The 25,803-nt window shown below is 46.1% G+C and overlaps 1 protein-coding gene across 1 annotated transcript in view; it reads left to right on the forward strand.

Annotated features, from left to right (window-relative positions):
• The window catches only part of bub3 (BUB3 mitotic checkpoint protein), a 48,594-nt gene extending 22,995 nt beyond the window's left edge, over positions 1-25,599 (forward strand). Inside the window, exons 5-7 of the mRNA XM_038773958.1 lie at positions 6,066-6,224; positions 16,093-16,270; positions 24,663-25,599. Of these exons, the coding sequence (XP_038629886.1) occupies positions 6,066-6,224; positions 16,093-16,270; positions 24,663-24,883 (558 nt within the window). The 3' untranslated portion in view covers positions 24,884-25,599. The remainder of the gene's footprint in view (positions 1-6,065; positions 6,225-16,092; positions 16,271-24,662) is intronic.
• Positions 25,600-25,803: the final 204 nt, after the last annotated feature.

Raw genomic sequence — 25,803 nt, forward strand, 5'->3', positions numbered from 1 at the left:
AACTTGCAGTGCAGAAAGTACCTGACAGCCAGTATTTCTAAAGAACAGTAATTTGACCCTGGAGAAATAATTTTATATTTGTGGGATGCTGTTACATGTTTCCATTAGGATTTATTAATTTTTCAAATAATAAAAATTTAAGTTTACGAATGTTTCAATTTCTACCTTTAGCCCCATGCGCCTGTTTCAATCTTTATTTTGTTATTTTTAAACATTATTTGCTGGTTAGTGCTTTCATTCCCTGGTTGGCTGTCTGAGAATTCTTCAATGTGATTTGCTGCTTGCATAGCTTGATAACATCACTACAGCCCAACATTAGACATTACCCATTAAACAATAATGTAATCTGCAAAGTCTGTCAGTGAGGCTTTCTTTGAGGTCAGCAGGGAGTGCTGTTGCTTGTTTCTGACTACAAAATCTGGGCCATAGTTTTCAATGCTTCCATTCGATATCTCAGTTTGTTAAATATCTATTTTGACATTTTTCGGTATAATGGTACCAAAAATCATATCATTGGCAGTTAAAAAAATATGCAAATTCCAAAAGACATTCAATACTATTTGTTCATGGGATGTGAACATTCATTGCTGGCTGGGCCATCCCTACTTTCCCTTGAGGTGGTGGTGAGCTGACTCCTTGAATGATGTCCCATATGGTGTGGGTACACAGAGTGGCCTTAGGAAGGGGGTTCTGTGGATTTTGATACAACGACAAGTGGAAAAAATGGCAATTCCAAGTCAGAATGGTGTGTTGCTTGGAGGGGAACCTGCAGATGGTGGGATTCCCAACTTAAAATGATTTATCTGTGCTTTGTTTTGTTTCATTGTGTGCAATTGGGTGAAGCCATGTTTTTAAAAAAAAATTATATTTCAGCGCTGTTATATCTAGTTTTCTTTGAACGTTCTCCCTCTTTATGAATCGGATTACTTTTATCACTTAATACAGTTAATGCTGCAGATAATACAAAAGCCAGCTTAGATTTCCGTTGGAATGTTGAACCTTGCTTCTGGGGGGAACTTCATATTTTTTCTAATTTCTTTTGTAAGGGTGGCACAGTGATTAGCACTGCTGCCTCATATCTCTAGGCCCCGGATTCAATTTCGGCCTCGTGTGACTGCGTGGAATTTGCATTTTCTCTCCGTGTCTGTTTGGGTTTCTTCCGGGTGCTTCGGTTTCCTCCCTCAGTCCAAAGAAATGTAGTTTAGGTGGGTTGGCCATGCTAAATTGCCCCTTAGTGAACAAAAGGTTAGGTGGAGTTATGGGGGTAGGATGGAGGCATATGCTTAAATAGGATGCTCTTTCCGGTGCAGGCTCGATGGGCTGAATGACTGCCTTCTGCACTGTAAATTCTATGATTCATTTTCATGTGCTTGACTCTCCATGGTAAAGACTAATTATATGTTAGTTCTTTATAAAGAGCTTGATTTAAATGTGCACGTCAGTGACCTTTCCTCATATGCAATGTTTTACTCTCCATGACTTTGAGAATTATATGTTTTTCAATTACATGGTCATTTTTCACAAAATATTGATGGGTTTGTTTTATGAATCGTCTTAATGCATTTAGCTGGGGGTAGTGTAAAACATTCTTGAGGTAGTTAGTGTATTATGTGCAGTCTTGTGGACCACCTATAACTATTGGGTTATGTCATTGACTCTTAAAGCCTGAACTGTTAAGTCCTATTTGCATGGTTTTTATTATTTCCTAGCATGTCCAGATTTTGTGCGTGTGAAAATTGGAAGGGGCAGTTTTATAATGTTTTTGCTTCATAAATTGGCCAAATTTTAAACAATTCGGGATTTCTATCTGCAGCTACGTAAAGTTTACCTTGTGGCAGATGAAAATTAATAGGAACAAGTTGCTGGTAGTGTATTAACTAATTAGGATTTATCCACTGCTGTAATTTCACAAAAGCTGATCCTTTCCAAATTCCTGGCTGCACAATTCAAGCAGAAGCCAGCAATGAAGGAGTATTGAGGGCAGGTTGAAAGTAGTTGATTGGATATCAACACTGCATTACCACGGCTGAATGACTACAGATTGCCCATCATATAGAATCCCGCCTTTGCAGAAGGAGGAAATTTGGCCCACCTGAAAGAGCAGCCTGCCTATGCCCACTTCTCTGCCCTATTACCGTAACCCCACCTAACAGTTGGACACTAAGGGGCAATTTAGCATGTCCAATCCTCCTAACCTGCACTTCTTTGGACTGTGGAAGGAAACGGGAGGTAACCCACGTAGGCACGGGGAGAATGTGCAAACTCCACACTGGCAGTCACCCGAGGTAAGAATTGAACCCGGGTCTCTGACGCAGTGCCCCATAATCTTGATAATTAATGGGGATCAATATTCTCTTGGCACTTGATGTTAAATTACTGGGGAGAGGGAGAACTGAAGGGATAAAGGGACTGGGGCCCTCCAGTTTATATGCTTGTTGAAAATGAGAATCACTTTGGTTATACATGTGCTCAGTCAGTAGTTTCAGAGTACTGTTTTCTTGGATGCCAAGATATGACTAAGCTTGGATGAAAGACGATTCGGAGGGAACCTCCTCTACAATTGGCCATAATAAATTTCAGATTAAATTAATTGAAAGTTATGACTGTTGGAGCAATCTACTATCTTCAATAGTAGATATCGTGATTCGGCCAATTGGGTTGTGCACTAAAATATTTGTTACAAAGTCAGTTCCTTCGCGGAGATATTCACATTTCAGGTTAACTCTTAACATTTCATTTTGAAATTGTTTTAACACTAGTTTAAATGGGAACGTTGAAGCTATTTTGGTCTTTTTGTTGGGAGATTGTCTCTTACTGCCTGTTTAGGCAGGTTATTTCAAAATACAATGAAAACAAAAAAAAGAACAGGGGCAGGATTCTCCGACCCCCCCCCCCCCCCCCCCCCCCCCCACCGCCGGGTCGGAGAATCACCCGGGGCTGGCGTCAATCCTGCCCCCGCTGTGTCCCAAATTCTCTGCCCCCCCAGATTCGGCGGGAATCGCGGTGCGCCGGTCGGCGGGCCCCCCGTGGCGATTCTCCGGCCTGCGATGGGCCGAAGTCCCGCCGCTGACTAGCCTCTCCTGCCGGCGTGGATTAAACCACCTCTTGGATTGGCGGCGCGGGCGGGCGCCGGGGTCCTGGGGGGGGGATCTGCCCCCTGGGGGTGCCCCACAGTGGCCTGGCCAGCTATATGGGCCCACCGATCGGCGGGCGGGCCTGTGGTCTTCACCATGGCGGAGGCGGAAGAGACCCCCTCCCCTGTACATGCGTCGGTATGACGTCAGCAGCCGCTGACGCTCCGGCGAATGCGTAGACTTGCGCTAGCCGGCGAAATCCTTTCGGCCCCGGCTAGCGTGGCGCCAAAGGCCGTTCACGCCAGCTGGCGGAGTGGGAACCACTCCGGCGCGGGCCTAGCCTGTCAATGTGAGGGCTTGGCCCCTAAAGGTGCAGAGACGTCCTCACCTTTGGGGCGGCCCGACGCCGGAGTGGTTCAAGCCACTCCAACATGCTGGGACCCCCCGCACCGCCGGCTAGGGGAGAATCCCGGCCCAGATCTTTTTGTGCCTGCTCCAGCATTCTGTATGATTGTGGCTGATCTGTCTTAACTGCATCTTCCTGCACCATCCCGCCTTCAACATACTTGATGCCCGAGCATCCACAGGCTTCTGGGGTAGTGAACTCCAGGTTGACTTTCATTAGTGTCTAGATGGAAGTTTCATTTAATTTTACAATTCTTTGAAATGTCCATCCTATGAATATACAAAGTGGCACAGTGGTTAGCACTGCTGCATCACAGCTCCAGCTACCTGGGTTCAATTCTGGCCTTGGGTGATTGTCTGTGTGGAGTTTGCACTTTCTCCCCGTGTCTGCGTGAGTTTCCTCCGGGTGTTCTGGTTTCTTCCCACTTAAAGCAGGCCAGCAGCGGGGTTCAATTCCTGTACCAGCCTCCCTGAACAGGTGCCAGAATGTGGCGACTAGGGGATTTTCACAGTAATTTCATTTGAAGCCTATTTGTGACAAGTGGTTTCATTTCAGTCCAAAGATGTGCAGGTTAGGTGGATTGGCCACGCTAAATTGCCCCATACTGTCCAAAAGGTTAGGTCAGGTTACTGGGTTTATGGGGATAGGCTGGAGGTATGGCTCTCTCCAAGGGCCAGTGCAGACTTGATGGGCCTCATGGCCTCATTCTGTATTGTAAATTCTATGATTATATGAAAATACTGGACAGTCTCAGCACCATCTATGGAGAGACAAGGGAGCTAATGTTTCGTCTGGATAACTCTTTGTCAAAGTTGGAGAAAACTGGAAATAGGGTCAGATTTATACTGTTGTGCGGGGCGTGGAGCATTGGGGCTGGATAGGGGGCCAGTGATAGTGGATAAAAGCAAATTACTGCGGATTCTGGAATCTGAAACTAAAAGAGAAAATGCTGGAAAATCTCAGCAAATCTGGCAGCATCTGTAGGGAGAGAAAAGAGCTAACATTTCAAGTCCAGATGATCCTTTATCAAAGGTAATGATGGGTGGAGATTGACATGGATGTCGTGGAAAGAAAAACAAACGGAATGTAAATGGAAGTGATCAAGGCTAAGAAGGGTGCTGATAGTGGCACATAAAGAGATTTGAATGTGTAAAGAACATTACCTCTATTATCTTCCCTTCCACATCAAATCTGTCTTGAATGAAATGTTAAACCACTCTGTTTTCCCAGGTGGATGCAAAAGGTTCCATGCCAGGAGTTAACCCTGGTGTGTCCTGGCCAATATTTACCAATCAATCAATGTCACGAAAACCGATTATCTAGCAATTATCAGTACTGTTGGATTAATTTGTGCACAGCACACTTCCACATTGTTGTTCTTAGAATTACAACAGTGACTGGACTTCAGAAGTACTTGCCTGTAAAGCACTTGCTGTAAAGTGTAAAGAACTGTTGGCCATGAAAGATGTACAAGTTCAAATAATCTTTATTAGTGTCACAAGTAGGCTTACATTAATACTGCAATGAAGTTCCTGTGAAAATCCCTGAGTCGCCATACTCCGGCGCCTGTTCGGGTACACTGACTGAGAATTCAGAATATCCAATTAGCCTAAGAGCACATCTTTCAGGAATTCATAGAACAGTACAGCACAGAACAGGCCCTTCGGCCCTCAATGTTGTGCCGAGCCATGATCACCCTACTCAAACCCACGTATCCACCCTATACCCGTAACCCAACAACCCCCCCCCTTAACCTTACTTTTATTAGGACACTACGGGCAATTTAGCATGGCCAATCCACCTAACCCGCACATCTTTGGACTGTGGGAGGAAACCGGAGCACCCGGAGGAACCCACGCACACAGGGGGAGGACGTGCAGACTCCACACAGACAGTGACCCAGCCGGGAATCGAACCTGGGACCCTGGAGCTGTGAAGCATTTATGCTAACCACCATGCTACCCTGCTGCCCATAATTGTGGGAGGAAACCGGAGCACCCGGGGGGAAACCCACGCAGACACTGGGAGAACGTGCAGACTCCACACAGACAGTGACCCAAGCCGGGAATTGAACCTGGGACCCTGGCACTGTGAAGCAACAATGCTTACCACTGTGCTACCATGCCACCCATCTATCCAAGATGTCGTGAGAGTCCCTTTCATAGTCTCACTTTGGTTCGAAGATGAACTCTGGATGCAACTGGAATGAGACTACAACAAGTATTATGTTAAAACAACAGTTTTAATGAATATTGAATTATACTAAGACAATTATAATTGATATGGATATAAAAAGTAAAAAGGAAGGTAACTTTATTGAAAGGAGAAGACAGGTGTTTGTTTAAACACAAATAATAACCCCAAATTGGTCTATTCCACGACAGCTCCTCCAAATTGGTGTACACACAGCAGTCCCCTTGTTACCTACATTACCAAGTTGCCGAGTAACCCCAACATGTGGCTGCTGTGGTCACTGTTCCTGGCTCTTCTTCCTGGCGTCCGTGGTGACTATTTTCTGGCTGCAGCAAGGCTTTTACATGTATAAAATTTTAAAAGAAAATGTTTGCATTTTTTTCTTTTATAAGGTGTATACTCTTTCTGTGTCCGGGGATCGTCTAATTGTGGGAACTGCTAGCCGTCGTGTATTGGTGTGGGACCTGAGGAACATGGGATATGTACAGCAAAGGAGAGAGTCTAGTCTGAAGTATCAGACCCGCTGCATTAGAGCATTTCCAAATAAACAGGTATTTAATATATTAATATTTATTTTTATTTCTGCACTGAATTCAATTTGTTTATAATTGGTTCAATTATATATTTCAGTTATTCGTTAAATTCTAGTATTTTTCAGTGTCTTGGAAAAGGGGTCAGAATGTAATTTGATCCATTGAGATTGTATCCAGTTATACACATCTGGGGCTGGTTTAGCACGGCTAAATAGCTGGCTTTTAAAGCAGACCAATGCAGGCCAGCAGCGCGGGTTCAATTCCCGTCCGAGTCTCCCCGAACAGGCGCCAGAATGTGACGGCTAGGGGCTTTTCATAGTAACTTCATTTGAAGCCTACTTGTGACAAGCGATTTTCATTTCATTTTGTTCATTTCACACGATTCTAACTTCCCTAATAATGCTTTTTCTGATAAGCATTAAGACTGGCCCAAAATAAATTTTATGAAAGAAATCAAAGAAGCTTCAAGAGACTTGTTTTCCATCACTCATTGCCGTATGAGCTAATTACTTGCCGTCAAACTGACAATGTTATATTCTCTCAGCAACTTGTCACGTTCACCTTTGAATGATTATAGTAACCTCGGTACTTCATGAATTATGGAAATTGGCTCCAAACAGCTGTGGTTCTAAAATAAATACATCTTGGCATCTACTTGCACTATCTATCTATTTCACATCCTTCCTTTGGTTTCAGTATTCAAATACATTTATGACCTATCTAACCAACTTTAATACCTTTATTTTAGAAAAAGCATTCTGCCTAAACCGAGGGTGCGAGTCAGCAGACTTGAGTTAGTCTGCTGAATGGCACGTTTAGTGGGAGTTTTCGTTGCCGAGAAACATCTTGCTATTCGATGACACTTTGCTGTCTCTTTGAACCTCTGTGATTCTCTCTGCTGAGGCAATACTTAGAGGTATTTCCTCCTCCTTGCAGATTGGGTGCCATTTTGGAAGACTTCCCTGATCTCTCCTTCTGTCGCCCCCCCCACACACAATCCCTGGCACTGGCACCCCAGCGGTGCAAGTGTGCCACTCTGGCCTGCCCCTGACCACCGGGGGAATCTCCAGTTGTCTGGGAGGCCCCTGTTGAGTCCCGGGTGAATCTGGCAAACGTATATTTAAATGGGTCCTATGGCTCTACGTCACAGGCTCCCCTAATCTATATCCGTCCAAATCTTTATAACCTCTTCACTGCCTGCTTTCCCACCCATTTTAGTATCATCTGCAAATTTTGCGATATTACACTCTGTCCTTGCTTGCAGATCATTTGTATAAAATGTAAACAGTTGAGGTTCATGAACTGAATCCTGCTGCACCCCGCTAGTCATAGTTTGCCAGGCAGAGAAGGGCCCATTTATCCTGAGCCTCTATTTTCTGTCAGTTAGCTAACCCTCAATCCAATATAGTACTCTACCCCCAATCCCCTGAGACCTCACCTTTTGGATCTTTTATGCGGCACCTTATCAAACGCCTTCTTTCTTTACTGGTAGAAAAAGGGTGCAATATGCTTTGGTTTGTTTCTGAAATAATTAATTAACCAACATATCTTATGGCTCAGAAACTTAAAAAAATATATTTCTTCATGCTATTGGGTCATGTGAAGAAATGTTTTCAGTTGTGTACATGGTAGCCAATCTGATGATAACCATTCTTGGTCATGTTGTCTTTGCAGCTGCTTCCACAGTTCATAGTACACTAGTAGGATAGCTAAATTAGTTGTTAGAAAAGCTACAATTGATGGGCTTAGTTGAACACTGTTGTTAAATTGTACTTTCAAATAGCTGCAAAGCAGCTTTGGATGCCCACTGCAACACAGTTAAGTGCCAGTTTAACCCCTGAATGCACTGAAACTAGGCAAAGAAATATAATCTCGAGTAGATATTGAATCATGACTTCAACTTTATATCAGTGTATTAAGAGTTCCAGCTCGGTAACAAGAACAAAGAACAGTATAGCAAAGGAACAGGACCTTCGGCCCTCCAAGCCTGCACCGATCATGTGTCCTATCTAGACCAAACCTGTACCCTTCTATACCCCATCTGTTCATGTGTCTATCTAGATAAGTCTTGAAGGTCGCCAACATATCTGCCTCAACCACCTCACTTGGCAGTGCATTCCAGGCAACCACAACCCTGTGTAAATAAAAAAACCAACCACGGTGGTGCAGTGAGTGGCACTGCTGTCTCACAGTGCCGAGGTCCCAGGTTCGATCCCGGCTCTGGTCACTGTCCGTGTGGGGTTTGCACGTTCTCCCTGTGTTTGCGTGGGTTTCGCCCCCACAACCCAAAGATGTGCAGGGTAGGTGGATTGGCCATGCTAAATTGCCTCTTAATTGGAAAAAATGAATTGGGTTCTCTAAATTTATAAAGGAAAAAGAAACCTCCCCCACATCTCCACTGAACCTATCCCCTCTCACCTTGAACTTGTGCCCCCTTGTAATTGACATTTCTGTCGTGGGAATAAGCCTCCATTTGTTCACCTTATCTATACCCCTGCATAATTTTATAAACTTCTATCGTGTTGCCCTTCAGCCTCTGTCATTCTAGGGAGAACAATGACAGTTTATTCAGTCTCCTCATAGCTAATACCCCACACCAGGCAACATCCTGGTAAACCTTTCTGTACTCTCTCCAAAACCTCCACGTCCTTCTGGTAGTGTGATGACCAGAATTGGACACAGTATTCCAAATGTGGCCTACCCAACATTCTATAGAACTGTAACATATTTTGCGAACTTTTATACTCTATGCCCTGTCTGATGAAGGCAAGCATATGCTTTCTTTACCACCATTTCCATCTGTGTGTCTATGCTCCTAATGGTTCTGCTATTTATTTTATAGCTGCCCCCTGAATTGGATCTACCAAAATGCATCACCTTACATTTGTCCGGGTTAAATTCCATCTGCCATTTCTCCACCCAATTTTGCAGCCTATCTATATCCTGCTGTATTCTGACAATCTTCATCACGATCTGCAACTTCAGCAATCTTAGTATCATCCGCAAACTATATTTTCTTCCAAGTCATTTATATAAATGTATATATTACAAACAGCAGAGGTCCCAGTACTGATTCCTGTAGAACACCACTAGTTGCAGACCTCCATTCGGGAAAAACACCCTTCCACTGCTACCCTCTGTCTTCTATGGCCAAGCCAGTTCTGAATCCATCTAGCTAGTTCACCCCTGACCCCGTGTGATTTTAATCTTTTGTACCAGCCTGCCATGAGGGACCTTGTCAAATGCTTTACTAAAGTCCACAGCCCTTCCCTTGTCAAACATTTTTGTCACTTCCACAAAAAACTCAACTAAATTAGTGAGACATGACCTCCTATGCTGTCTGTCGCTAATAAGACCATGCACTTCCAAATGTGTATAGATCCTATCTCTGAGAATCTTTTCTAACAATTTCACTATCGCTGACGTCAAGCTCATTGGCCTATAATTACCCAGCTTAGCCTTACAACCCTTCTTAAATAATGGGACATTGTTAGCTATCCTCTAATCCTATGGGACCTCACCCGTGGCCAACGAGGAAACAAAGATTTCTGTTCGAGGCCCAGCAATTTCAGCTCCTGTCTCTCTCAGTAATCTGGGATAGATGCCATCTGGCCCTGGGGATTTGTCTACCTTAATGCTTTTTAACAAATCTAACACTTCCTCCCTCGTGTAAGTGTTTATATATCTCTCTGAGACACCCACCAATCAATGTGTCCCTCTCCCTTGTGAATACCAGTGCAAAGTACTCATTATGGATCTCACCTACTTCCTTTGGCTCTACTCTGTCGAAGTGTCCAGGTGTTTCATTGGAGTGGTATCTTTTTTTTAAATAAATAATTTTATTCAGATTTTTCACAAATATCAATAACAAAAATATTAACAAAAAAAAATATTAACAACTAAGAAAAACAAGAAAGAACAAACCCCCCCCCCCCCCCCCCCCCCCCCCCCGTTAAATACAAAAAGAAGAAATAGATTAACACCCGTCATAACCAAAGAACACATGTACACGCCCCTTCAACCCAACCCACCGAAACGACTCCCCCACCCCCCCCCCGGGCTGCTGCTGGCCTTTTTTCCCTACCGTTCTGCCAGGAAATCTAGGAAAGGCTGCCACAGCCTGAAAAACCCCTGTACTGATCCCCTCAGGGCAAATTTCACCCTCCAATTTGATGAACCCCGCCATATCATTGATCCAGGCCTCCACGCTTGGGGGCCTCGCATCCTTCCACTGAAGAAGAATCCTCCACCGGGCTACTAGGGACGCAAAGGCCAGAACACCGACCTCTTTCGCCTCCTGCACTCCCGGCTCCACTGCAACCCCAAATATTACGAGTCCCCAGCCTGGCTTGACCCTGGATCCTACCACCCTCGGCACTGTGCTTGCTACCCCCTTCCAAAATTCCCCCAGCGCTGGGCATGCCCAGAACATATGGGCATGGTTCGCTGGGCTCCCCGAGCACCTAGTACACCTGTCTTCGCCCCCAAAGAACCTACTCATCCTCGTCCCGGTCATATGAGCCCTATGTAGCACCTTGAACTGTATGAGGCTAAGCCTCGCACATGAAGAGGAGGAGTTCACTCTTTCCAGAGCATCCGCCCACGTCCCCTCCTAAATCTCCTCGCCCAGCTCCTCTTCCCATTTACCCTTCAGCTCCTCCACCGAGGCCTCGTCTACCTCCTGCATCACTTGGTACATGTCCGAAATCTTCCCCCCTCCAGCCCACACCCCCGAGAGCACCCTGTCCTGGACCCCACGTGGAGGCAACAGAGGGAACTCCGCCGCCTGGCAAACGCCCTTACCTGCATATACCTAAAAATATTCCCTGGGGGGAGCCCGAAATTCTCCTCTAACTCACCCAGGCTTCCCATCTACAAACGGGTCCCTCAACCTCCGAACACCTGCCCTGTGCCAACTCAGGAACCCGCCACCGATTCTCCCTGGAACAAACCGGTGGTTCCCCCGTATCGGGGACCCCATTGAGACCCCCACCTCCCCCCGTGCCGTCTCCATTGCCCACAAAATTTGTGGGTAGCCGCCACCACCAGGCTTGTGGTACACCTCGTTGGAGGGAGCGGCAACGGCGCCGTTACAAGCTCCTCCAGGCTCGTCTCCACACAGGACGCCATCTCCATCCTCTTCCATGCTGTCCCTCCCCCGTCCATTACCCACTTACGCACCATCGCTGCGTTGGCAGCCCAATAGTACCCACAGAGGTTGGGCAGCGCCAGCCCCCCCCATCCCTGCCCCGCTCCAAAAACACCCTCTCACTCTCGGGGTCCCGTGCGCCCATACAAATCCCGTAATACTCCTGTTGACCCTCCTAAACAGGCCTTCGGGATAAGGATGGGGAGGCACTAGAACAGGAACAAAAACCTCGGGAGCACCGTCATCTTGACTGACTGCACCCTGCCCGCCAGCGACAGTGGCAACATGTCCCATCTTTTAAACTCCTCCTCCATTTGCTCCACCAGCCTTGTACGGTTAAGTTTGTGTAGGGCCCCCCAGCTCCTGGCCACCTGGACTCCCAGGTACCTAAAGCTCCTCTCCGCGCTTTTTAGTGGGAGCCTACCAATCCCCCCCCTCCTGGTCCCCCGGGTGCACGACGAACAGCTCGCTCTTACCCGGGTTGAACTTATACCCTGAGAAGTCCCCAAATTCCCTGAGAATCTTCATCACCTCTGGCATTCCCCCCCCACTGGGTCCGCCACATATAGCAATAAGTCATCCGCATAAAGCGACACTCGGTGCTCCTCCCTACCCCGCACCAGTCCCCTCCAGTTCCTCGACTCCCTCAACGCCATGGCAAGGGGTTCGATCGCCAACGCAAAGAGCAAGGGGGACAAGGGACACCCCTGTCTCGTCCCTCAGTATAACCGAAAGTACTCCGATCTCCTCCTATTCGTGGCCACGCTCGCCATCGGGGCAGCATATAACAAACCTCACCCATCTGACAAACCCCTCCCCAAACCCAAACCTTTCCAGCACCTCCCACAAGTACCCCCACTCAACCCTATCAAAGGCCTTCTCCGCGTCTAGCGCCACCACTACCTCCGCTACCGCCGGCATCATAATAACATTCAAGAGCCTCCGTATGTTGGTGTTCAGCTGCCTTCCCTTCACGAACCTTCTGGTCCTCATGGATGACCCACGGCACACAGTCCTCTATCCTTGTAGCCAAGATCTTCGCCAACAGCTTGGCGTCTACATTTAACAGCGAGACCGGCCTGTATGATCTACACTGCAGGGGGTCCTTGTCCTGCTTAAGGATCAAGGAAATCAGCGCCCGGGACATAGTCGGGGGCAAAGCCCCCCCCTCCCTTGCCTCGTTAAAGGTCCTAACCAACAGGGGACCCAGCAGGTCTGCATACATTTTATAGAATTTGACCGGGAACCCATCCGGCCCCGGCGCCTTCCCCGACTGCATGCTCCCTATCCCTTTGACCAGCTCCTCCAGCTCAATCGGCGCCCCCAGTCCCTCCACCTACCCCTCCTCCACCTTCGGGAATCTCAGCCGGTCCAAGAAGCGCCCCATTCACACCCCCCCCCCTCTCCGCTGGGGGTCCAGACCGATACAATTCCCCGTAAAAGTCCCTGAAAACCCCATTGATGTCTGCCCCCCTTCGCACCACATTCCCTCCCCTATCCTTAACTCCACCAATCTCCCTGGCCGCATCCCGCTTACTGAGCTGATGTGCCAGCATTCTACTCGCCTACTCCACATATTCATAAACCGCTCCCTGTGCCTTCCTCCACTGAACCTTTCTGGTGGTCAGTAAGTCGAACTTGGCCTGAAGACTACGCCGCTCCCCCAGCTATCCCTCCTCCGGAGCCTCCACCCGTATCTCCTATCCACCCTCACCAACTCCCCCACCAGCCTCTCCCTCTCTCTCTGCTCTCTCCCCTCCCTATGGGCTCGGATGGAGATCAACTCCCCTCTAATCACTGCCTTCAATGCCTCCCAGACCGTCCCCACTCGAACCTCTCCATTATCATTGGCCTCCAGGTACCTCTTGATACATCTTCGAACCCGCCCGCCCACCACCTCATCGGCCAGCAGCCCCACCTCCAAGCGCCAGAGCGGGCGCTGGTTTCTCTCCTCCCCTAGCTTGAGGTCCACCCAGTGCGGGGCATGATCCGAAATGACTATCGCCGAATATTCGGCATCCTCCACCCTCTAAACCAGCCCCCTGCTCATAATAAAAAAATCGATCTGGGAATAGGCCTTTTGCACATGGGAGAAGAATGAAAACTCCCTGGGCCTTGCAAACCTCCAGGATCAACCCCTCCCATCTGGTCCATAAACCCCCTCAACACCTTAGCCGCCGCTGGCCTCCTACCCGTCCTGGACCTGGATTGATCCAATGGGGGATCCAGCACTGTATTGAAGTCGTCCCGTTCCCCCCCCCCCCCCCCCCCCCCCCCCCCATTATCAGGCCCCCCGTCTCCAGATCTGGAATGCGGCCCAACATGCGCCACATAAAACCCGCATCGTCCCAGTTCGGGGCGTTTAGGTTAACCAGCACCACCCGCTCCCCCTGCAGCTTGCCGCTCACCATCACATACCTCCCGCCGCTGTCCGCCACCACTTTTGACGCCTCAAACGACACCCTCTTTCCCACCAGGGTCGCCACCCCCCGATTTTTTGCATCCAGCCCCGAATGAAACACTTGGCCTCCCCATCCCTTCCTCAGTCTAACCTGGTCCGCCACCTTCAGGTGCGTCTCCTGAAGCATGGCAACGTCCGCCTTCAGGTGTGTAAACACACGGGCCCGTTTGACCGGCCCATTCAGTCCCCTCACATTCCAAGTTATCAGCCGGATCAGGGGGCTCCCTGCCCCCCTTCCCCGCCGACTAGCCATAACCCTTCCCCTGCCCGCCACTGGCCAGCGCCCCCGCTCGGCCAGTTCCTCACGCCGGCAAACCCCTTCCCGACCCCCCCTGCATACTCCATCTCCTTCCTGGCCATTCCAGCAGCAACCCGGTTTCCCCCCCCCCCCCCCCCCCCCCCCCTCCCCAAAGCTAGGACCCCTCCCAGCCGCGTTACTCCCTCCATAGTACTCCCGTAAGCCAGCTGACTCCTGCTGACCGCGGCCACTCCTCCGACCCCTCCCAGCGTGGGCCTACCCCTCCTCCCCAGTGCCCACCAGCAGGCTCTCCTCCTCCCCCTCCCGCTCTCAAGCGGGAAAAAAAAAGCCGGCGCTTCTCAGCTCCAACCCCGCCCCCATCAACCCTCAGCATGGGAAAAGGCCCGCGCTTTCCACCTGCCCGACCTCGCCTCCTCTAAGGCAGCTCCCATTGTCGGCCCAAGCCCCTCACGGGGCCCCAGCTCCCTTCCCACCATCAGCTCCCCATACTGCAAATCTACCCACCACCTCGAGCCCATCCACCGAACCCACGCAAAAAGACAGTGCCCCGCCCGCCCTGAAAACAACACAGAACCAGCATTAAACAGAAAGCCCCCTCTCAGAAAATAACACAGTTACATACAGACCCCCGCACCCAACCCTCAGTTTGAGTCCAACTTCTCGGCCTGCACAAAGGCCCACACCTCCTCCGGGGACTCTTAAGTAAAAGTGTCGGTCCTTGTAGGTGACCCACAAACGCGCCGGCTGCAACATGCCAAACTTCACTCCTTTGCTGTGTAGCACCGCCTTCGTCCGGTTGTACCCGGCCCTCTGCTTAGCCACCTCCGCACTCCAGTCCTGGTAGATCCGCACCAGCGCGTTCTCCCACCTGCTACTCCGCTCCTTCTTGGCCCACCTGAGCACACACTTCCGGTCAACGAACCGGTGGAACTGCACCAACACCGCCTGTGGCGGCTCATTCGGCTTGGGCCTCCTTGCCAGTATTCTGTGGGCCCCCTCCAGCTCCAGGGGTCCCTGGAAGGACCCAGCTCCCATCAGCGAATTCAGCATTATGACCACGCAGGCCCCCGGGTCCGACCCCTCCGGGAGGCCCAGGATCCACAAATCTTTCCGCCTCGACCGGTTCTCCATCTCCTCGAACCGCTCCTGCCACTTTTTGTGGAGCGCCTCGTGCATCTCCACCGTTACCACGAGGGCTGAGGCCTCACCCTCTCTTTCAGAGGCCTGCTGTCGGATCTCCCGGATTGCCACCCCCTGGGCTGTCTGAGTCTCCAACAGTTTGTCGATGGAAGGCTTCAATGGCTCTAGCAGCTCCACTTTGAGCTCCCGAAAGCAGCGCTGGAGAGTCTCCTGCTACTCCTGTGCCCACTGCCTCCATTCCTCTAGGTCTCCGCCGGCTGCCATCTTGTGCTTCTTCCCTCGCTTTTTCTTTGGCGCTGCCACCGCTCTCTTGCTTGCCCCACTCCTGGTCCAGGCCATATACCGATGGTGAACTGCTGCTGACTCCTTCCCACGTCGGGAATCGTTGAATAAGTACCGCTGGGGGCCCTAAAAGAGCCCAAAAGTCCGTTCCTGGCGGGAGCTGTCGAACGTGCGGCTTAGCTCCACATAGCCGCAACCGGAAGTCGGAGTGGTATCTTTTTAACATGGTTTGAAATATTTTATTATGAGAGAATCAGGACTACAGTATGTGCAGAACTCTCAGTCATGTAAAGACTGAGCTGGCGATGTCACTTTAAACTATTAATCAATTATTCTGTGCCCCCTCGTCAATTCTGCTAGCTCACAATTTACTGGTGTCAGTCTGCTACTGATGTGTCTTTCTCATATGTTCAGAATAGGTTGTGAGCAGTGGCAATTGAGAGCTAAATTATAAATTGATTCTCTTGTCTTGCATCTAATGAAATATTAGGATATTGTGAGGATTAACAGTTGTTGATATATGGAAAAGAGGACTTTAAACTAGTTTGTGTAACTTCTAGATGTTTTCATGTGATCAGAAATTTCTGCTTTTTAGGGTTATGTTCTCAGTTCAATTGAAGGACGTGTTGCAGTGGAGTACCTTGACCCAAACCCAGAAGTGCAGAAGAAAAAATATGCTTTTAAATGTCATCGATTAAAAGAAAACAACCTCGAACAAATCTATCCAGTCAATGCCATTTCCTTTCACAGTGTTCATAATACGTTTGCTACAGGTAAGATATAACAAAAAAATCAGAATTAATTAACTTGCCTGAAAGAATGCTATTTTGGTCTAGTTATATTTTCAGTTATTTGAACTTTTAAAAATAAATGTCACAGGTGGCAAAATTGGTCTCTTGGCAGTGTTGGTGTCGATAAGACCATACCTATCATGGAAGTTATTAACAATGTTGCCAAGGCCCTTGATGACTACTGTGTTTGCAGGAGTAGCAGAGCAATGGGAGACCCCATGAGGGCAGTGGTTTAAACCATGAAATGATTGAGTCTGCATCTTATGTCATCAAAGGTATATGGTTGGATGAATGAGCCTACTGGTGACTGTGCTAGAGTTGCTGAAGCATCTTCAACCAGAACTGCAAAATAGATGATCCATCATGACATCCTGTGGTCCCAAGCATCACATAAACCAATCTTTGGCCAATTTGATTTACTCTATATGATATCAAGAAACGGCTGAAGGCACTGGATACTGCAAAGGCTATGAAAACATCCTGGCTACATTACTGAAGACGTTCCAGAAGTAGCAGTGCCCCCAACCAAACTGTTCCAGTGCAGCAACAAAACTAACACCGACCCGACAACCTGCGAAATTCCCCAGGTGTGTCCTGTCCACAAAAAGTAGGGCAAATCCAATCTAGACAATTACCACCCCATCGGACTCCTCTCAGCCATCGGCAACGTGATGAAAGTGCCGTTGACAGTGCTATCAAATGGCACTGAGGCAACAATAACATGCTCAGTGATGCTCTGTTTGCCTTTTACCAGGCCATTGAGCTCCTGACATAATCTTTATTATTGTCACAAGTAGGCTTACATTAACACTGCAATTAAGTTACTGTGAAAATCCCCAATGTGAAATTAAATGAAATGTGGACAAGAGATAAACTTGAAGGAAGTTGAAAGTGACTGCTCTTGAGGCAGCATTTAACCAAACGTGGCATCAGGCAATCCTGATAAAATTGAAGTTGATGGGTATTGCGGAAAGCTGCACTGGTTGGAGTCATATTTAGCACAGAAGAGGGCGGTTATCTTTGTTGGAGGTCCAAGTACATCACTGCACGGGGAGGCGGTGGCGTAGTAGTATTGTCACTGGACAAGTAATCCAGAGACCTGGGGACCATGGTTCAAATCCCACCATGGTAGAAAAATCTGGAATTAAAAGTCTAATGGTGAACATGAAAATTGTTGATTGTTGTAAAATCTTATCTGGTTCACTAATGTCCTTTAGGGAAGGAAATCTGCTGTCTTTACCTGGTGTGGCCTATATGTGACTCATAGTTGACTCTTAAAAATGCCCTCTGAAATGGAGGGCAGTTAGGGGGTCAGCAATAAATGCCAGTCCAGCCAGTGACAGCACAACCTGTGAATGAATAAAAAAAGAAAGGTATTCAGGGCAGTCCCAACTATCTGCAGCTGCTTCAACAATGACCAACCTTCCATCGTAAGACCATAAGTGAGAATATTTGATGATTGAACAATGTTCACTACCATCTGCGACGACTCGGATACGGAAATAGTCTACAAAATACAGCTAGACCTGGGTAATTTTCATGCCGGAGCTTCTAAATGGCAAGTAACATTCATGCCATATAGTACAGGGCAACTACCGGGTCCTTCAGGAGAGAATCTAACCATCTCCCCATAACTTTCAACGGCATCATCATCACTGAATCCACCCCATTAGCAACATCCTTATGGGGCTACCATTGACCATAAACTGAACTAGATTTGCCATATAAATACTGTGGTTACAAGAGCAGGTTACAGGCTAGGAATTATGAGGTCAGTAAGTCACTGCCTGACTCCTTAAAGAGTGTCCACCAGCTACAAGGTACACGTACGGAGTATAGTGGAATACTGTGTGGTTTCAACAATACTCCAGAAACTAAACACCATCCAGTAAAAAGTAGCCCGCTAAATCGGAACCACATTCACCAACTTAAATATTTTATTTCCTCCACCACTACACAGTGACAGCAATGTGTACTATATATGCCAGTTTAGCTCAGTTGGTTAGACAGCTGGTTCGTGATACAGGGTGAGGCCAGCAGCGTGGGTTCAATTCCCGTACCGGCTGAGGTTATTTGTTAAGGCCCAGCCTTGCCCCTCACCTGAGATGTGATCCTCCGGTTAAATCACCTCAAAGGGGGAAAACATGCCTATGTCATCTGGGACTGTGGCAACTTTACTTTATATATAAGGTGCGCTGCAGCAGCTCACCGAGGCTCCTTCGACAGCACCTGCCGACCGTTGCGACCTACGCTGACTGACATTCGCGACCCATCATTTTTGTTTACCTTTAATGCGACAGATGAGCATGCTTGGTCCTCATGATGTAACTCCAATCAGGTTCACAGATGAGAGAGCAATGCACATATCAGGTGTAGAGGGCTAGTTCCTTTGTGCTGTACATGGCGAGGCTCAGAGTTCAGATTATTCATTTGTAATCAGCTGTCAGTTAATAATTGACTCTGGGGTCTCCAACTCAAAATTTTTCACCTACCTCTTTTTCAAAATCTGAAACTTCTCCGGAGAGGAGTAGCAAAAGCTGTTGTTCAGCACAGCCAGGTGCGACTGAATAAGGCTTGCCATTCTATTGACCGTTCCCTTACTAACACTGTTTTCTTCAAGGTGCCATAGCATTGTAGGGAACATGGCTTTGTACTCGCACGTGCCAAACTTTCGATGACTTTTGGAAGCATTCTATTTCTTCAGTGCCAAAAAGAATCATCATCCTTCCCCAGCAATTTGAGGTTCAGTTCGTTTAGAATTGAATAGATGTCTGTAAGGCAAGACATGCCTGGTTAGCATCCAACTCTCATTTGCCAGTACTTCCTGCATATAACAAGCATGGGCATTGCATCCTGGTTTGCATTGGCACAATTAACGAAGCCGTACCTCAAGAAATCACCTTTATACTGCTTTGTTCCCGATTTCAGTTTCTTAGGCTGTTCGCCAGAGACTCTAGAGATCTATATACAGCTCACACGAGCACTGCTTTGTCATGCCGTGGACTCTCATGAGCAGCACCCAGCAGATTCGGTTGTGAGATCCTGGTCGGTCTGTGTCTGGCCCTCTCTTCCTTAAAACGATGCATCTTCAGTTCTTCACAGTCCTGTTTCCTTGCTTGCTGGCAACTAGGAAATGGTGGAATTTCTCCTCTGTGATTTCATGGCAAAAGCACGTGTGTATATGGTATATGACCTCTTTGCTACTGCTTCTGGCGGGAAGACTACACCGTTTGCATTTGAAGGCCCAACACGGTCAGCATTCTTAACTTAAAGACAGTTGCGATTCTTAAAAGCCTGTTGCGGCCATTGGGCGCTTCTCCCGCGATTGGAACACCGCGACCAATCGCTCAGTGATCCTCCCGACACTAGCCCACGAGTTTGCAGCCCGCAGTTTGAAAAATCCTGATCTGGAAGGACAAGGGCAACAGATGAATAGGAATGCCAGCACCTACAAGTTCCCTTCCAAGCTGCACAACATCCTAACTTGCAATTGCGTTGCCATTCCTTCACTGTTGCAGTTTCAAGATCCTGGAACTCCCTTCTTTTCACAGTACCTTCATTGCAGTGTTAATGTAAGCCTACTCGTGACAATAGAGATTATTATTATATTACTTGTGGGTACCTGCACCAGATGGACTGCAGCAGTCTAAGAAGGCTTTGCCCCCGATGCTCGCATCGCATGAAAGAATTAAAGTCTGTTTCTGCAGACACAGATAACAAACCAACGGCCATGTAAAAAGTTATGAGCTTTAAAATTGATGGGGTGGATTTAAAATTGATAGTGCAAATTAATGAATTGATTATACGTGGATGTTAAAACTGATGCAAGGTTTTGGTTAGTGGATTGTCATTGGAGCACTGGAATGGCATTTTTTCTGAAACTTGGAAGATTCAAATTTAAACGAGAAATTTATAGTGGAAAGAGCATTTTAGGTAAAATGCACCTCCTGATTGTGATTGATTAGTGCGTCCCATGAAACTATGCTCTCTGATTCTTTTTTATATGCTCTACAAGAAAAATTGCCTAATTTTCTCTATTGTGTGCAAGAATATACAAGCCAGAGTGCATTGTGACATTTGATCACTTTAACAGCTGGTTTTTAACACAGACGAAGCTTGAATAATGTTTATAGGCTTACGCTTCCCATGTAAAAGCACAGTAACATTTTGTCTGTAGCAAGCTAAGAAAGTGGTCTTACGAACAACAGCTATGGGAAAAGAAATACAACTTGGGTCAAGCTCAATGAGTAATGAGAAAGGGCTAATTAATGATCACATTGTAAAGGAGCCTCTAGGGACGGGTGACCATAATGGGGTAGAATTTTATATTTAAGTTTGAAAGTGATATAGGGTTGTAAATCTAAACAAATGAAACTATACAAGTATAAGGGAGTAAATCGGTTGTGGTAAATTGGGAAACTACATTAAAAGGTGTGAGAGAGGGGCAATAGCTTTTAAAGAATTATTACATGCTTTACAATGAATTTATGTTCCTCTGAGGCAGAGACTCAGCAGGAAAGGTGATCCAACTAAGGCTAAAGAGAAGGTAAAGATTGTGAGAGATAACAAGAGGCTGAATATTGGGAATACTTCTGAATTCAGCAAACAAGAACCATGAAATTGATTAAGAGAAAATGGAATACAAGTTGAGAAACCTAAAAAATGGACTGTAAAGCTTCCATTGATACGTAAAAAGGGAAAGATTAGCAAAGACAAATGTGGGCTCGCTATAAGCAGAGTCAGGAGAATTGATGATGCTAAATAAGGAAATGGCAGTCAAACTAAACAAATACTTTAGTGATATTTTAATATATTTTGCATATTCATGAAAATTTACTTTTCCTTCAGAACGATAGGGGTTTGGGTGGTTTGTATCATTGATTTTGGAGGTGCTGAAGACTAGCCTGAGGCGAACGACATGGGCTGAAGTAGTTGGGTTGTTTAGGACTAGAGATTAAGTGCAGTTTTTAAAATGGAGGTAGGATTGGGTGTCAAAGGGGCTGGATGAGGGTAGCAAAGGCAGCGCGGTTTTCATTTTTGGCGCATTGAATTCCTCACAATAGGACATTTGGTGCCTTGGAGATGAAGCTGGTGGCTCTGCAGTAGGAGCAGACATTCAGTGAAGAAACTAAGCTTAGACTTGTTTCTGAATGTAAAAAGATAGCAACTAATATATCTTGGCCGGGATTCTCCCCGACCCGGCAGGGCGGGGGGGTCCCGGCGTGATGGAGTGGCCTGAACCACTCCGGTGTCAGGCCGCCCCAAAGGTGCGGATGTCTCTGCACCTTTAGGGGCAAAGCCCTAACACTGAGGGTCTAGGCCCGCGCCGGATGGTTGGCGCTCCGCCGGCTGGCGTGAACGGCCTTTGGCGCTACGCCAGCCGGGGCCGAAGGGACTTCGCCGGCTGGCGGAGCGTCAGTGGCTGCTGTTGTCATCCCCGCGCTTGCGCAGGGGAGGGGGTCACTTCCGCCTCCGCCACGGTGAAGACTGTGGCGAAGGCGGAAGGAAAAGAGTGCCCCCACGGCACAGGCCCGCCCGCCGATTGGTGGGCCCCGATCGCGGGCCAGGCCACCGTGGGTGCACCCCCCGGGGCCAGATTGCCCCCCCCCCCCCCCCCAAAAGACCCCGGAGCCCGCCCGCACCGCCTGCTCCTGCCGGTAAGGTAGGTGGTTTGATCCATGCCGGCAGGAGAGGCTTGACAGCGGCGGGAATCGCCGGGGGGGGGGGTGGGGGGCACGCCGACCGGTGCGGAGTGATTCCCTCCCCCGCCGAATCTCCAGTGCCGGAGAATTCGGGACACGGCGGGGACGGGATTCTCCGACCCGGCGGGGGATCGGAGAATCCCGCCCCTTATCAAATTATAAATGGGGGATGGAATCAAGTAGATTGAGACTGCCAGGACACAGCAGGTGAGAAACAGAATAGTAGATTGATGCTAGGAAGAAGGGGAAGACTGGAAAGAGTGGAACCTTGAATGTGGGACTTGGAAGCAGAGCAGTTTGGAGTTGGTTCTGGGAGTATTTTAAGATCGCTCCTATTTTTGCAAGGAATTGAATATGAAAGTAGAATTTTAGTCCTGTATAAGTTAGTCACACTGTGTTCAACTAGACTGCTTTGGAGCAGAGTAATAAACACTACTGGGTTATTTGACTCATGAGCTGCTATACGAATCTACTAAAAACTAAATTGTTGTCACAGCACCTTTTAATAAAAAATGCTGTAATTGGTTTTCATGAAAAGTTATATTTTGTATAATGAATTTGTTAGGCCTGGTAGCAATGTCCATGATCTTGGGCATGTTTGATACATTTTCTTGTGGGAGGAATCTATGATCTTGGGCATGTTTGATACATTTTTTTGTGGGAGGAATCTATTGTGCAAATCTTCTACATTAGTTTTCTGGCACATTAAAATTCCATTAATCATTTAGAGCTGATTTTGAATCAAGGAAAAGTGAATATTTTGAAAGTTGCATCTTCAGAATATACAGACAAACGGCAAATTTGAAAGAATGGTTGCTTAGCACAGCAACAAATTTCACATTAAATATAATAAAATAATAATTATATAATCGATATACAGAAAATGCTTGGGTTACACGAGAAGGCAACGTCCAAAATCAAAACTGGTCAAAAACGTCAAGGTGGATTGGGACGTTGAAAGTTGTTCAGTGAAAGGATTTTTAGGAAAATTTAGAGAAAAGATAAACTGAATAGTAACGCTACCGATTTCATTTTAAAAAGGGCAGAATTGAAAGGATGAGAATTGAGGAAAGAAGGAGCAGGATTCAGTTTTTAAATTATGTTGTGCTTATTTCCAGATAAGTTGATAATGAGATTACTAGTAACAACCGACTTTCGGCCTGTAGTTTCTGCCAGGTTCCACTGTTTATTTTAGTGCAATGCTACTGAAACCAGCCCAAGAAGCACAGATTTGCAGAATTTCAGCTCCAAATTGCTTGCAGTGCAAATTACGTTTCCAATACTAGATGCTATGCAATCATACGAATTAGCAGCAGGTGTAAGCCATTCAGCCCCTCACGCTTGCTCTGCCATTTGATAAAATCATGGCCGATCTGATAAACATTGTACTATAAACTGGCCATGCCCACAAAACTAATTTTGCAATTTTCCGCCAATTGTGCCCATTTGAATGCGTCTGAGAAGTTTAAGCTGATTCTTTTGGGCACACAGACATAATGGACAGTTGAGAAGCTTTTGAATGTAATTTTAATTCATTAAGAAACTATTGTTTTAAAAGTTATTTAAAATCTAATTTCCCACAAATGGATTAGGCATTCTGATTAAAAATGCTGTTTCTTTGAACCCATTCTCAGCTGTGTCAATAAAACTGCACGAAGTTACAATTTGCATATTTATCAAGGAACATTTTTGAAAGCAAAATTTAAAAAAATTATATTCCAAAATCGTTGGTACTTAACGAATTTTTCATCCGCAATAATACAAAGAGTTTTGAGGTGAAACTTGAGGGGAAAACTGAAAACCAGCACAATTTGTGTGTGTATTGCCGATTGGGGCTCAGTAGAAACTCAACCCCTGTTTCATTTCTTGAGCTGAAAACCTGCCTGCCTGAATAGTAGACAAAAATGTTTCAACTATCACCAGGATTAATCATTTGAAATGTACACAAAAGACCCTTGACTTGGAAAGCAGTCTTTTGTGTTAAATTTCAAGTTCAGCAACTCCTGACGCTCAAGATCTGTAAGATGTTTAGATTTGGAAACTATTGTGGATAGGGAAAGGGTAAAGAACTTCCCAAATGGCTTCAAAGCAGATAATATAGCCACTCTTTTGTTTGTTTACATTCTCAGGATGTGGATGCCATTGAAATGATCTATTATACATTAAATAGATACATTAAAAGTGTTGTTAGGTTGCTTTCTTGGTTTATAAGGCTGCTTTCTTGGTTTATAAGTGATGGCGTTGCTTGCTTGTTGCACATAGATTTTCATAGCTTCCCTAATGTATTAGTTAGTCAGAAATGGAAGGAAGCAACATTGGTGAAAGCAGTAAGTATTTGGTTTACTCTGAAATGAACCAAACTGAAGGGTTGATTTGAAATTTTAGATCTATGCAAATGTAGTCCTTCTTCACTTGCATGCTGATCTATCTGTGTTACCATTTTAAAACATCATTGGTCTGAAGTGCTTTCACGTAAGTGAAGATTCGTATAGATGTCCAATGCAGGGTAATTTGAGTTTGTATAACCTGTTGACTTTTTGATACATTTATTAAAATGTTTTGGTGAATTTCACATGAAACCAATAGATCTTATTTAGCAAAAATATTATTGCAGGAATTATTTTCTTTAAGACTCAAATTTCAGTGAACTCCATTTTGGTACTTAATTGTAGGTGGCTCTGATGGATTTGTGAATATCTGGGACCCCTTCAACAAGAAAAGATTGTGTCAGTTCCACCGATACCCAACCAGTATTGCATCGCTTGCCTTCAGCAATGATGGCTCTGCAATTGCTATAGCATCATCATACATGTATGAGAAAGGTGAAATTGAACACCCTGAAGACAGTATCTATATTCGACAAGTGACAGATGCGGAAACAAAGCCCAAGTGAGTTTCTCAGCAGCTGGGTTTTATCCTTTCTATCATTTATCCAAACATTTATTAATTTTCCTAATTTCATGAAAGAAATTATTGATGTTGTGTAGATAACACAGCTCCCAGTAGAACCAGTATTGATTTTATCTTGTTCTCCCAAGCTTTCAATATCCGTTGGATGATAGACGTCACATTGATAAAAATGTGCCTACTTGTTTTCTGAGGCAACATGTCAAATAGTGTCATTCTTTTTTCTATACAATGGAGCTTGGATCAGTGATTGGTCCTTATATTGAATATTTCCCCCAATTTTTAAAAATTCTATGTAACAATATTTGATTATGCAAAGATGTAAATACATTTTGAGATGGCCTGTGCAAACTGCGAAAAACCATAAACTTAAGTTATAAATTGCCATTAATATGGTAGCTGTTGTGTGAAATATTTAATTGGCTTAGTGATACGGATTCTTAATGTAATTGAACAGTTCAGTTACTTTCCTATCTGAATTGGTGTTGGCAGAAGATTAAAAAGAGAGCACATGGCTATCTGCCATCAGCAAATGATTTTTTAACCACAATTTGTACATAACCAGTTTCTAGTTATTTGATACGTAAACTTACAATTTGTTTTCTGTTGAAGTTCAGTTGTAATCATTGTCAAATACATTTGAATGTTCTGAAACTTCATTACACATTTTGTTTGTAAATTCAATAAAGGTATTAATAAAAATTGTGATCTTGATTTTTTAAATTGTTAATATCAAGTACCTGCGAGCTGTGATATATGTTCAATTTCCAGTTTATGCTGCTTTCAGCTGGTGCAAACTGTTTAGGCAGCTGGAAATTGGGCAGGAATCTTGCTTGACTGCTGTATGTTGCTGGAAAGTGCACAAGTATATGGTCCCTTCTGACACTTGATGTCTGGGTTCTTGTG

Source organism: Scyliorhinus canicula, chromosome 16, assembly GCF_902713615.1.
Source record: "Scyliorhinus canicula chromosome 16, sScyCan1.1, whole genome shotgun sequence".
Classification (NCBI taxonomy): Eukaryota; Metazoa; Chordata; class Chondrichthyes; order Carcharhiniformes; family Scyliorhinidae; genus Scyliorhinus; species Scyliorhinus canicula.